General features: G+C 42.3%; 1 protein-coding gene and 1 long non-coding RNA gene across 4 annotated transcripts; one reads left to right on the top strand and one right to left on the bottom strand.

Annotated features, from left to right (window-relative positions):
* Positions 1–131: 131 nt before the first annotated feature.
* Positions 132–5,902, top strand: LOC103376272 (high mobility group protein HMG-I/HMG-Y-like). Of its 2 annotated transcripts, none has more exons than XM_008306654.1 (4): positions 132–645; positions 1,510–1,590; positions 2,749–2,805; positions 3,688–5,902. In XM_008306654.1, the coding sequence occupies exons 1-4, from the start codon at positions 562–564 to the stop codon at positions 3,745–3,747; spliced, it is 282 nt and encodes a 93-aa protein (XP_008304876.1). In that variant the 5' UTR covers positions 132–561; the 3' UTR covers positions 3,748–5,902. The 2 variants fall into 2 exon arrangements, with proteins under 2 accessions (XP_008304876.1, XP_008304875.1); XM_008306653.1 differs by having other exon boundaries at positions 138–660.
* Positions 5,903–5,975: 73 nt separating this feature from the next.
* LOC103376273 (uncharacterized) lies at positions 5,976–10,917 on the bottom strand. Of its 2 annotated transcripts, none has more exons than XR_521289.1 (5): positions 10,851–10,917; positions 10,028–10,305; positions 9,814–9,839; positions 9,628–9,733; positions 5,976–7,614 (listed from the first exon to the last, which is right to left on the bottom strand). It is a non-coding gene; the product is annotated as an uncharacterized LOC103376273 (long non-coding RNA). The 2 variants fall into 2 exon arrangements; XR_521290.1 differs by having other exon boundaries at positions 10,028–10,310; positions 10,851–10,889.
* Positions 10,918–13,835: the final 2,918 nt, after the last annotated feature.

The raw sequence follows: 13,835 nt of genomic DNA, 5'->3' as shown, positions 1-13,835 counted from the left end.
TGTGTGTGTGTGTCGGCGGATATCTCTCGGTGGCCCCGGCGTGCAGACATGCTGTGAGATAGTTTCATGCGCAGGCCCGATTCACTGGCTACCACAACAAGCGCACACACATACACACACACACACACACACGGGCCTCTGAACATGGCCGGTAACGGGGGAAGGGAGCGCCGGGTTCGGTGGAGTTTATGCAGGTTTGCGCGGCCTACCGAGCCGATATCCTTCGTGTTGCCAATCCTCTCGCTTCGTGTGACACCTTCGGCCGGTTTAATGGCGCGCACAGTGAGACGGGGATAGAGGCTGGAAATAAGCGCGGATTGATTGAGTATAAACGCGTTACCGGTGTGTGTGTGCGCTTCGGCAGGTCCTTTTTTTTTTGTGGGTTTGTTGTTGCGGTCACTGAGTTTAATAGCCGGACTGTTTTCTGTGCTGCGTTATTCTCTCCGCCTGCCTGCCTGCGTGTGTGTGTGTGTGTGTGTGTGTGCGTAAACTCGACGCCTCGTCTTTGCAGCAAGACCCACCGGTGTGATTTATCTCCTAGGTCTGAAAAGCTAAGCAAACATGAGCGACAAGGGGACAGTCTCACCGCAGGAGAAGGAGACAACAGAGAAGAGAGGGCGTGGAAGACCCCGCAAGCAGCCCCAGGTAAAATCCTCTGACGTAAGTAGCTTATTCTTTACATTTGCTGGCTTCTCATTCTATCTGCTTTGCATGTCCTGAAAGCATCCCTGACCTGAATGCAACAACACCACCACCTCCTGCCATGTCTTATTACATGTGATAAACAAAACACATCTGCTGCAGCTGAGGCTCAGGTAGATTGCAGGTGAAACCCCCCCACCCCAAAGTGAAATCCAGATATGGCTGCAGCATGCCCCCTTTGTGACCATTTGCCTTTATCAGTGTAAGCGTAGAAGTCTACAACAAGCTTCCTGCACCGGTTTGTAAGCAACCTGTAACCCAACACCTTTAAACCGGTTTTAACCCCCCTCAGGACCCACCTCTGCTACTCGGTGTAATGGATGACATAGCCGAGTGGAAGCGCAGAGTGGCTCATATATCTGTCACTCAGCCCCGTGTGTTTTACTATTGAATTGCTGGGTTGCTATGAGCTGCGGTTGTAAACACGTTAGAAATGCAACAGGAGACAAGTCAGCCATGACACGCCTCACAACCACAAATTAGGCATGAGTAAGATAACTTGACCGGTGGTGAATTCACCTTGCTGTTTTGGAGATGAGCCACATTTTTATTTATGTTTTGGGGAGGTTTCTGAATGGCACATTTGTGAATACGGTCCTTGTGTGTTTTGAAACAACCACGTCAGGCAACGTGCAGCTTCCACCACCTGTTAGCCTTTAAAGCACATGTCTGTTGTGCTGACCTTGAGGAATGAACCTTCTGTCTTGCACATTAAAAATATACCCATGTCATTCAAGTATAAATGCCAAAATACTGTCCGGATGTACGACTGTATCCTAACTTCACTGTGTTGACTTTGATTGTCAGGAACCAAGCGGGTCCCCGGTTCCAAAGAGAGCCAGAGGACGACCAAAGGGCAGCAAAAACAAGGCAACCGGCAAGAGCAAAGTAAGTTGGTGCAGTCGTGTTTTCACATGGTGCCAAAGCCCGATTGCAGCAGCAGTTAGCTTGCATCCTGAACCGGAATGACAGCAATGCCAAGAAAGACAGACACGTCCTCGTGATGACGCTGCACGCAGCGTTCGTCCTGACATCTCAAGCAAGCGCTTCCTTTTTCGAAAGCCCCCCCCCCTCCCCTTTCTCGATTCATACTGGTTGATGAACATTTTAACGGTAGCTAACCTCATCCTCTTTAAAGGATGTCCTGCTGTTACTCATGATATATTTGTTGGCTGCAATTTAGCTGCTTCCCCCTCCTCCTCCTCCTGCTCCTGCTCCTCCTCTCCTGGTGTCAGAAATAGCCTGGCTAGGGTTTCCCATTGTAAAGACCTTGGTTTACTGCCTCACTTTTTTTTTTTTTTTTTGAGTGATGCTCACCCTGTACTTCCTGTCCTCCAGCTTCCTGCAGCTTGTCATGCACAGTGCGGTGCAGGTGCAGAGGCCGCAAGACTGTTTCCAAGCTGACACTAAGCACCCCTCCGCCCCCACCCAGCACACAGCCCTAGTTCTTCTCTGCCTGTCGTCTCCATAGCAACAACTGATTTTCTCCCTCGCCCCAACCCTCCAGCTCCCCCGTGTGCTCTGTCTTCGCTGCTATGTATGGGAAAGAGAGAGAGGGAGACGGAGAGACGAGGGGAGAGGAAGACAGCGCATACATGTATTGATATAGGTTTTAGCAGCGAGGGCCCGAGCTGCAGAGGGTTTGTGTCTCCGCTCAGTTTCACCAGCTGTCTCTGAGCCTCAGACCAGGTGGCCAGCGAACTGGAGTGCCCTGTGTGCAGTTCCTGTCGGCCTTCCAGATAATGGCCAATGAACCCAATGCCCCCTTTTTATCCGTCCCATTGCAAAGGTACCACCGCCATCTGCAGGCTGCTAGAGGAAAAGCTCTGAGGAAATATAGGTTGTTTATACCATAGGTTTTTTTTTTTCTCCCCCCCCCACCTTCCCTCTCCTCCCCTCTCCTCGCTGATCCCACCCACCACCCCCAGCTGAAATTCTTTGCTTTAGCCGAGCAGGTCAGCAGGTCACTAACCTTGAAGATCACTACAAAATGTCGGGGCCCGCTTGCAGCTCTGTTGACCTTGCGCTGTTTTTTTTCTTTCCCAGAAGGCAACAGCAGCCCCATCTGCAGGGGGAAAACGTAGGGGAAGACCGAAGAAGGAGGTAAGATTCTCCCAGACAAGACACTGTCACACCACTGCTCGCATTTGTGCAACCATTCCTTTTCCAATTGAATTATGATTGGTATGACTGTCTGCAGGGTGAAATTGCATTTTCCTAATTCCCCCTTGCCTGCCTCTTTCCTCTCAGACGAGTCTTTTTCACTCATCAGCTATTTTGGTTCATTCAGAGCAACTGCTTGGTCACTCAAAAATCTTTTTTTTTTTTTTTTTTACCCGGTTGTGTTTAAAATTTCTTCCAGAGGAGTGTTCTTAAACCAAATGTTGACAGCAGGATTTTTCTCTTCCCCCCTTCTCTCTTACTCTTTCTGTAAAATGAGTTGCCAGACTATATACACTCGGTCAAAAAAGCATGTGTTTAATCTAGGAAGAAACTGCGGTCTTGTAGTAACATTTGTCATGTGCATGAGTGGTTAGGGCGTACTCTGAACGAAGCCTGGATTGCATTAGTCACAGAAAGGAATGACCCAAAGTTACCCTCCTAACTAGCCCCTCTCGTTTTTATGAATGAACATCTTGGGCAGTAGTGAATGTGAGGAGGAAAGGCAAGGGAGCAAAAAAAAAAAAAAGAAAGCAGGATGCCTCATTGTGACTCACCGCCGTTATGAATCACTTTTCACTACGGATGGCTCACCCTTCCCCTGGGTGTTCTTCATGCCACTGTGGTTTATCAAAGAGATTTATAATAACATCGATATTTTTTTTCATGTTGGTACTCGGGGGTTATTAAAAGTAAAAAGTCATGTCGCGGCATGAATCACAGGCGGCTATTGTAGGTGAACAGTGATGGCGTTTCAGAGGCATTTTCCTAATGGGTGTAGTCGAAGCCTGACTTTTTTTTTGTTTTTTTTTTTCCCTGTCGCAGGAGAAGGAGGAGAAGGCGTCCCAGGAATCATCTGAGGAGGAAGAAGAAGAGGACCAGTAATTCACAACGCATGCTACCTCACTCAACATACTGACTTACTGTTAACCAGAACTGGGCTGTATCTCCAACACCGGTGCCACCACATGACCACTGTTCACGACAAAGCCCCCCCTTTGCCAAAGGCGGGTTAACACAGTACATATATCATGCAACAGCACTGGATAGAACGATGGACTTTGCTCAAGCATAGATCTAAGAATTACATGAAAGGTAACAGCCCTTTTCTCTACATGTCATGTTATCACGTCTTTTATACTGGACAAAAGGTGTGCTCCGAGGAGCCTGGACATTTCTGTTTTTTGTTCTCTCCCTCCCCTCTCTCTCTCTAAAGATGGTTTGTAGGACATTTTCCTCTGCTTATTGTTACTTATTTGTTGTACCCGCATCTGAGATGGTAGGGCATATAGATTTTTCTCCATGTTTTGTACTGGACAAAGGTGAATTTTACCTATACTTGCTGTTTTTTTTTTTGTTTGTTTGTTTTTGTTTTTTGTGTGTTCGTGTGAAGTGGTTAGCCTATCCTTTGCCTTGTATTCTAGATGGAGTTGAGCTTCAGCGTTTAGGATGAGAATAGGTGACTGATGGTAGTTTTGTTTTTTTGTTTTTTTTCCCATGTCTGATCCACGTAACTGATTTCGCCCCCCCTCTTTTTATTAGAGCAGAACCATCTTTTTACCCCCCCCTCCTTCTTTCCTGTAGGACAGTTTAGATTTAGTGACGCTTCTCAAACTTCCTTCTCAGTCCTCGGTGTGCAGTGGGGAGATGTAAAGTGTATCGTTAGTCATCAGGATAATCTGATCAGACTTACTGTTTTGTTCCTTCGGGTTACATACCATTTAAAGAAAAAAAAAAAACGTGTGTGCTGCTTTTCATGTTATAATAAAACTCAATTCTTTTTGGTATAATGTGTGTTTTTAAGGATAGGGTTGGCAGAGTTCTAGGCTGAAAGTCATCAGTGTCGTTTCTTCAGGGAGCTTTTACAAAATGCTGTTACATTGGCGTCTTTGTCTTCACATGGTCCTCAGTTTTCCAAGCGCTCACTCAATCACTCGTAAGGCAAACTGCAATTGGTCAAACAAGGAGTTTGATTGTAATAGAGGATAGTCGGTGGCACTACTATCCAACAGGGCTGTACGTTTTTTTTTTTTTTTTTTTTTTTTTCTTCCATTCCATCTAGCTCTCACTGCTTCACCTAGCTTGGTCCTTCTGTCATCACTTAGTACCGTAATAAAACTTTTCTTAGTCTTTCGAAGATGTGTGTTGTATGCTGTCTGCTACAAGGAGGAAAAAAAAAAGTTTGTGTATTTCTAAGTGTCAGGGAACCCGCGGTCACAGTCCACTTAACTGGGTTTTTCCACACACCTAAGCTGCTACAACCTCAGTTACGAAACCCGGAAAACTGCAAACAGGCAAGACAAGGCCTGGAATTTCATACCTCACTCAACAGCTTACTTTACCATATAATTGCATTTAACTGGTTTTTCTGTTGTTTTTAAATGTAACCTCTGGCATGAGTTGGAACGATGTCGTTATTACAAAGTTTGTATTTTTTTTTTCTTTTCTTTTTTAACCTGACTGTAATAAGGTATCTAAGATGTCAAGTGTGTGATTGTGTGCATACGCAACACGTCTTGGCTCGTTCATAACCAGAGCTTGCAGACAGGTTGTTTTTTTTTTTTTTTTTTTTAAACGTGTGAAGCAAGTCAGGGAGACCTGTCAGCTTGACGACTGTGTTCGCTGACTGTGGTAGATTAGCAGGTGTGTTTTTATCCTTTAAAAAAAATACTTCTGGTGCACTGAAATGTTGGTTCAGATTTTCATGGACAAATGTTTGTGTGTTTGTGATAGACTGGGCGCTCTTACCACTGTTCTGTTGGCCACCGTGTCTGGCACTACCACACACAGCCACCCCTCGCCATACTCATACAACGGTCATTTCATGTCTTTTTCAACCTCCTCCAACTACTCTCAACAATATCATGTCATTTTTTTCATAGCAACATCAAGCATCCGTTGATTTATATAATGTAAACTCAATAGGATGGGATCATTCTTTTTAATGTACACCGTATATAAATGTACAATGTCTATATTTCTATGGTGCCCTACAACAATTTGTATCAGAAATGGTCAATAAAGAGAATTTTCTTTGTCACTTGTGCCTCCATCGTTGCAAACTTTCTGCTAATTGTAATCATCCTTGTGATTGATAAGTACAGCACAAAGACAAAAGTTATATTACTTTATTTACATCTTCAGTGTCTCAATCAACAGCGTTGCCAAGTCTCTCTCAAAGCAACATGGTACAACAGTCTAAAAAGGAGAAACAGTGCTGCCAAAATTACATCAGTAGTTCTTTGACCTGTCAAGTGAAATCCGAGCCTTCCATGCAAAGTTCACCAGTGCAAATCTGATCAAACATGTGTACACTCTAAATTCTGAATGGCTCGTTTCATTGGGTTTTTTTCACATTAGAAAAAAAAAAAGCTAGATAACGCAGAGGAAACTACTGAGATGGAAATATGATCGGGGAGCACTGAGATGATTTCAGCTCCAGAAATGATCATGAAGCATTTACATAAAGGCCTTTACTCAAAGCACCTCTAGATGTCATACCAGATAACATCACAAGTTTGAGCATTAGCTGCTCTTTACAATACATTAACTGCTGAACTGAGTAATGTCCCCTTTTCAAGGACAGTTAAACAGTTCTATTGTTCTTAGTTTACATTCACACGCAAGGCAAATAAAGGCCAGGAACGGTTATAATTCTTTTAGAAAAAAAAAAAGGGTAAGGTTTCCTGAGTACTTGATACAGTCAGACCTATGGAATTCATCTGAACAGATTCTTCATCTGGAGGTAAATTTGCTGGTGCCATGCCTTGAAGACAGGACATATTTTGGGCACTAGTCACCACAATTTTAGGGATGAGAGGAGCCTGGTGTTATTTACTTCCATATCTGGCTTTTCATGCCACTGATAGGAGTCATAGGATTTGGCTAAACCACAAAAAGATGTGAATTGCAGGGCAGCTGCTTAAATTGAATAAGCAAATTAAAACCAAAGTGGGTTGTTCAACTTTTTGACTCAAAATGAACCGAGGCCTGATCTTGAGACCTAGTTTCACTTTATCTACGTGAGGCTTTGAGCTTAAAACTCTTTTGGAAGTGGTATTGCAGTGTTTCGTGTCAACACATGTGATTGTTGAGCACTAGAGGCATTTCATCAAAGAAAGCACAGCAAACAGCCTCGACACAGAAACCAATCTAAGCAATGCTCACAAGCTCTCTTACAGCAGAAGTGCTGATATTTAACTAGTGCACAACATTCATACTCTTACCACACTAAACACAGCCCCTATGTTACAGTCACTACAAATGCCTACTGCAACCCACAGGAACACAACTGCTTGCCACACGTCGCCCACAGCAACAATATGAATATAAACAACAGAGTAAACCTACAGGAACTTATGCCGTCCAACTTCCTGAACTCTGAGTCATACCACTGAATACCACAGTAAAAACATGTTTGAATAAATAATTTCAAATAAATAAGGTACTGCGTTTGTTAGGCACACAGAAGTGACATAAGGGCTTCACAAATGAACAGTCATATTGTATATTACACAGGAAATGGGAAAATGCTTATTGTTGCTGATGTAATCAGTGATAATGGCAAACAGGAGTAAAGAAAAACTAGAGCAGTATTGTGCATGACTTCAAAAATGACTGATCTGTGTGGCTGAAGGGTCGTCTTTGCACTGACATTGTATTCTACGACAGGGTTCACGAGCATCAAGCGTTGACGTCTTTGGTCAGAAGAGGGCGTCGCTGTTGATAACTTCTGGCCCAGCCTTGTACAATCTGCAGACATAAAATACAGTGTCAGAACGGGTTAGCTCAGTTTAAAAAGCATCTCCAGTTATACATGAAACCTATAAAAACACAAATTCTGTGTATCAAAGTTACATATCTATAAGTTATCTAAGAACATAATCCCTTCATGCCTTAAAATGGCTCAGATGTAACTACACCATTATCTCCTCTAGAATGCGTAGATCTACATCTCACTGTAGCTCAAGCACACCAGCTCACCTACGACTCTGTTCAAACGCTGTAAAACAGAATGCCAAGTTGTGATGTTGCAGGGTATTTAAGTGCAATATTGTTTCTCATAAGGATGTGTAATGCTGTGGACTAAGAATAAGATTATCTCTTTTACATCCAATGGTGTAAAGCCGTGACTCTTTGGTCTTATGTGACTGTGAGACTCCCGCATCTCAAGCTTCCACCACCGCCCCTGTACTATGTAGGTGAATGAAGTTTGATTTGTGTAAGAAAAAAAATTGAAATGTAAAAAGCAAGATGGGTTTCTAAAGCTGCATACTCTGTGAAGTATCCTCTCTAAAACAGGAGTTTTACAGTACAACTGAAATTTAAATAATTCTCCCTGTATTGAATTTACAGCAAAAACATATCACTAAAATTCAAGAGACAAATCCAAAGGTGTTTGCACAACTCCACAGGCGTAATGTTGTCTGATTTAGGTAAACTAACCCAGTAAGGACATATTTAAAGAATCTCCAGCATTGTTCAAATGTGTCCTCTTTCATATCAAATGAGGAGTAAAACTTTACTCAGAAACTTTATACATAGTGAACAATGCCACCTAGTGGTTCTCAGGACTCATTGCATGACTTTGTTTTAAGAATATTAGTGTCTTGGTTAAAAAAATATAGTGCACTGCATGGAATTGGTAAAAGAAAAGAATATATTGTGAGTGGTAAAACAAATGTTTATGAAGAAATCTGGAAACAAGTCCATATTTAAGATACAGTGATGCATCCTCTCACAAATTAAGAATATAATGGGACATTGGAAATGTCGGAGGAAAAGAGGAGGGAAGGTTGTTTTTCTCCTCACTTTAAAAAGCTTTTTAAAATACACAATGTAAAAAGGCATTTATTTGCTGGGGGGGAAACTACAATAAAGAAACTTACTGAGTCAGCCAGACCACTCATTTATTTTGTATAAGTGTCACCTGAAACCATAACATTCTTTCCAGCCAGATATTTAAAAACTTGCGTATTTGTACCACCAGAACTGTTAGAGGAACCTCTTTTGGTTCAGTCTAAATACTGATCCGAGGTAGTCGTTCTTTCTCATATAGACAAAGAAAGACTAAAAGATTTGACCTCTTAAGTGAAACCAAAAGTAGCCCCCATTTACTAGTTAAAGTTGCTGCTTTCAAAAGCAGCCTAAAGACTCATTTATTCTACTCTGCTTGTAAATAGGGCTCTGTTAGTATTTGATATATATTTTAATTATTTTACATTTTCAGATTTTCATTTTTTTAATCTTCAGCCTGTGAAGGACTTTGAGATGTCATCTGATTTTAAAGTGTGCTATACAAACAAAATGTATTTTTATATTAGTATTATTATTACTATTATTATTGAAGGGATTTGAAGCTTGTAAAGAAATTACTATTGCATCCTTTCTACTCTGCTAATAATATTTCTACTGTACTTCTTTCAGCTATGTTTTTCTGTGGAACAGGAAGTGCCAAACAAGTTGAGGAACTTCTGTGCTCTGAAGGCAAATGTCGCAACCAGCAACAAGCACAAAGTCTAAAATGACATAGTGACAAAACAAGTAACACTCCCTTTATGTTGAAAATGTTGTTCCTTCTACCAGTATATTTACTGCTTAGTCCAAGCCTCTACAATAATGTCATTACTGAAAGACATCTTCATACAAACTAAATACTATGACTGAAAAAATCTATATTTTCATCCAGTTTTGCAGGTTACAAGTGTAAGAGCATCTCAGAGAAAACTAAACTTCAAAAGCTGGATGAACAGTGGTGCACCTTACCCTTGTGTCCTCCTCTCTCCACAAGATTTCTTGTTCAGCTTCATTGAGCTCCTCTGAGGGATCATATGTGTAAACTGGCAACAGCTGATGACGAAGTCTGTCAACTCTGAAGGACCAAAAAATCCCTGATTTAATGAATCACACTGACACAGTGCCAAGAAATCTATATATGCAGTTTAGTCTTACCTCCTTTTCCTACGAATATACATAATCTGAAAAAAGAGAAAACGGAAAGTATTTCATTCGCTGTGCATTGGTAGATTGCTCGGGTCTTGCTTAATGCATTTAATGCTGACATAAGGTAATTGGGTATTTTCCAGTTAACTGCAGAACTTTCTGGTGTGACAGTATAAACTTTGTGTAGGTCATCTTATGCCAAACAGTGCAACTAACCACTTACCACAGCTGCAGCTATTCCAATAACGGTTATGAGGAGAAATGGCACCAACACATAGGCGACTGACACATCCCTATCTGTGGGAGGGGGCTCAGTCGTGCTGTTGTTCATCGTAAATGTTGAGGAAAGGGAGATCAAGGGGGGGAGCTGCTTGTGCAGGCTCTTTACAAGCAGCAGACCCCCTCCGTGCAGGAGACCCGGTGCAGCGGCTCACTCCTCAGTCTGCCCCCTTGTTGTTCGTGCCTCATCCTCGGCGCTCATGTGACTTCCACATGGTATCACTGCCCTCAGTAATCAGCGAGAAATCCGAAGGAACACAGAACGACAAGAATCAACACACAGTCACAAAGCTGTTAAGGAAGTTGTAAAATCACCCTGTAGCAGATAACTTATAATAAGTTGAAAGACATCCATCCAGGCTGCTGTGATAAACTGTCAAAACTGAGGTGATCACGTTCAAAGAGGCCAGTTCAACACATTAACAGTTCAAGTCTTGTTAGCAAGGCACTTTTTATAGCTGCAGATTTGCTAATATAATCCAGACATACCGTCTATGCTAGCTGCACGAGACACCAACACTAAAATATAACTTACCTGCCACGGTTTAAAGTCTAACTTTTCTATATGAACCCTCCCAACAGACAAACAGCTGATGAACTGTTAGCAGCGCTACTAGCTACATAAACATAGCTACCGTTAGCCGCACCGGTACACCATAAGTTGTTTCATGCACAAATAAGCTTTAGACAGCTTTCTGTGTTTATTTCGACCCCACTACGTTAAGTCTGCTTTTCGTTTTTGTTGAAACGAGTTAATTCCGACTCACTGTGCAGTGTGTAAAGCCTCTCCGTCCAGTAACCTGATGTTATGGATCCGCTAGCAGCGACAACAGCTCTCAGGGTCGGAGTTTTTCAGAATAAAAGCGCCACGCTCACACAAAACTGCACAAATATCTCAAATACGCCCTCATACTTTGACACTTCTTTTGGTACACATACCACAAAGTGTATTACTGAGGGAAGCATGTTGGACCTAAAGTCAGAGTTTTGTGTCTCTCTTTTAACCTCGTGGTCACCATGGTAACTAATGCTGCACACCTAACCTGCTCCAGAGGAGACCATCATGGTCAATTTATTAGGCTTTTTAGATAAGAATTTACAACAAAACCAAAAAAAACTTTTCATAGTCTCATCAAAGGGAAAACAGATGTCTACAAAGTAATGTCAATTACAGAAGAGTACCAAAGTAAGTGATTGGGTATGCATTCCCTGTTTTCAAAGCAGTCTCAATCAGCCATGTACACATGTAACCCATTCTTCTTTGAAAAACTGCTCAAGGTTGCACATGGGATTGTAACTGAACAGTCCTTTTCAAGTCTAGCCACAAATTCTGAAATGAATTAAAGTCTGGGCTCTGACCCAGCGACACCAGAACATTCACCTTTCTGTCTTTAAACCATTTCTGTGTAGCTTCGGCAAGTCGTTGTCTTACTGTAAAACGAGGATCCTCCGGGATTTTCTTATACTTTGCTGTATTCATTTCACCCTCTACCTTCACAAGCCCGCCAGGGCCTGCTGCAGAGAAGCCACATCATGATACTGCCACCATTCGGCAGTAACCTGTACCACACAGCCACGAACAAAACCACCGTAGAGTGGAATCTCAATACCATCATTGTCGAACACTTTAATGTCTCGAACAATAGGAACAAGAATCTCATTAAAACCGTAACGTTTAAGATCTTGTGCATGAAATAAGGCACAAAGATGTATGTTGGACAAAAAAGAATTCCATTTCGGAGAGAAGTTTCTTGATGTAAAATACATATTGCACCCAATTTGTGAATACCTCGTCTGGAACCGAGAGGATTTGCAACCTCAAAGTCATCATAGAACATTTGGATCTGCACTGTGTTCTGTTCAGTGAGTCTTCAATAAAGATCCTTCACAATTATCTCTGAGTCTTGAATCACCAGTTCTTGAAGTTGTCAACATTTCTGTAATATGCTGACTTTTAAATATTGACTCCAATGTTGATAAAAAATTGGAACTATCTATCTTGAACGACTGGCTGATCATATGTTCCAGTCTTTTTATTTTGCCTGGTGTCAAATCTTGAGCCAACTACACATTCAACTGGTTCTACAGTTTCCCGCTTGTCTGACAAAAATTTTGATCGCTTGTATTCTGAATTAAGAACTGTGAAAGGATTCTCCAACTCCTCAAAACATGCTCCAACTTTCTTGCACCTTTCAGTGTCTCTTTCATTACTAAATACTTGCGTAATGACAGTTTTTTTTTTAGCATGCTGCTGGATATCTTGAACAATCTCTTCCATGGAGTTTACTACAGAATTCACTACACTTTGGCCAACACCTGCTGCCTTTAGATCAGAAATTACAGCTGCACAACTATTTACAAGGTCTGCTGAAGATAATTCCGACTCAGCCTCTAAATTTTCAGGCAGCACGTCAACATCACTTACTTGTGTCAGGAACACTTCAACAAGGTGAAAAGTTACCTTCTGCAGAATCAAATGAACTGCTTACATGGCATCTGTTCAGGTGCTTTCTAAAGCCAGAAAAGCCACCAAAAGAACGTGAGCATCCCTCTTGGCCACAATTAAGACAGAGAGTCCTGCCAGTACAGAGACCATGAATGACCTTAAAGTGCTTTACAAGGCTGCTTGGTCTACCCTGGTCACTTTTGAAAAGAAAGCACTTAATTATTTTGATCTCAGTGGATACTAACGCATCATTCTTGCTCACAACTCTGCAGCTCTGGGAGTTCCCTTTGTTTCCCCGACGTCAATGTTGTAAATAATAATAATAAGTTGTCAGACTTCCTAGTGTGACGTATCTTATATAGACAGCTGACCGGGAACTCCGACATGACGTGTCATGAGAACAGCTGACCGGGCACGACAACTTACAATGAAGCGCTCGTGCCCGGTCTCGTCTGTCCTCCGGCCACCCGTTGGTGACTGAGGATGGAATCCCAGGTGCTCAAAGGATGTGATTCCGCTCCTGGAATCCTCGTGTCCTGGACCGGGCACGAGCGGGCAAACACAAACACCAATCATCTCGTTTTCATGAGAAAGCGATTCTTGTTATCCCGAGATAACGAGAAAATTAACTCGTTATCTCGAGAAAACGGCGAAGTTGCGGGAAACGACCGCTCTCGGCTTCCGTACAGAAGTCTGATGGAGAGTTACAGAAAACACTTGATTGTAGTGATTGGCTCAAAGAGTTGTTCAACAGAATATTAGTTTATGGGTCCCATCATACTTGTTTTTTTGTTTTTGTTTTGTTTTTTTTAATATTGCTGTTGAACCACAATTCAAAAGCAATGTCATGATTTTCATTACATTTTTATTTATTCTTACTTTTGTCAATTTCAACTTGATTCAGTAACAGCTGCTTTTTTTTCTTCTCTAATGGGAGGGTATGAATACATGTGAGGACGACTGTATATACCCATTTTACTTTCATTCAAATAAGGAGAATGTGGTTTGGAGATCTCCTCAGCTTAGTGTACTCCCCAGACAGGAAGCTCTGCTCGAAGCCGCTGTACATGGTGAGCGGGATGAGGGTCAGCAGCCTCCAGTCCTTCAGGAGCCTGAATGTGGCCAGTGTGGTGTCTGGAAATGAAAGACTGAATGTGCATCAGTATTATAATGCACTGCTGTTATAGAGTGTTCTGCCACCAGAGGGCGCTGTGTTATGAGTGAGGCTGAAAAAGCAGGACTGCACGCCGGGTGAGTTAGAATGGCGATGCTGGAGCCGACACCGATTGTGCCATGTTAATAAAGC

The sequence above is a fragment of the Stegastes partitus genome, unplaced genomic scaffold, assembly GCF_000690725.1.
Source record: "Stegastes partitus isolate 25-593 unplaced genomic scaffold, Stegastes_partitus-1.0.2 Scaffold3756, whole genome shotgun sequence".
Classification (NCBI taxonomy): domain Eukaryota; kingdom Metazoa; phylum Chordata; class Actinopteri; family Pomacentridae; genus Stegastes; species Stegastes partitus.
Note: the sequence above shows the minus strand (reverse complement) of the source record. Positions and strands in the feature narration are given on the sequence as shown.

Excerpts from the sequence above, each read along its gene's own strand:
- LOC103376272 (XM_008306653.1), top strand. The coding sequence starts at position 562 with ATGAGCGACAAGGGGACAGTCTCACCGCAGGAGAAGGAGACAACAGAG. Across the intron at positions 661-1,509 it reads CCCAGGTAAAATCCTCTGAC|GAACCAAGCGGGTCCCCGGT; the intron begins GTAAGTAGCTTA and ends TTTGATTGTCAG. Across the intron at positions 1,591-2,748 it reads AGGCAACCGGCAAGAGCAAA|AAGGCAACAGCAGCCCCATC; the intron begins GTAAGTTGGTGC and ends TTTCTTTCCCAG.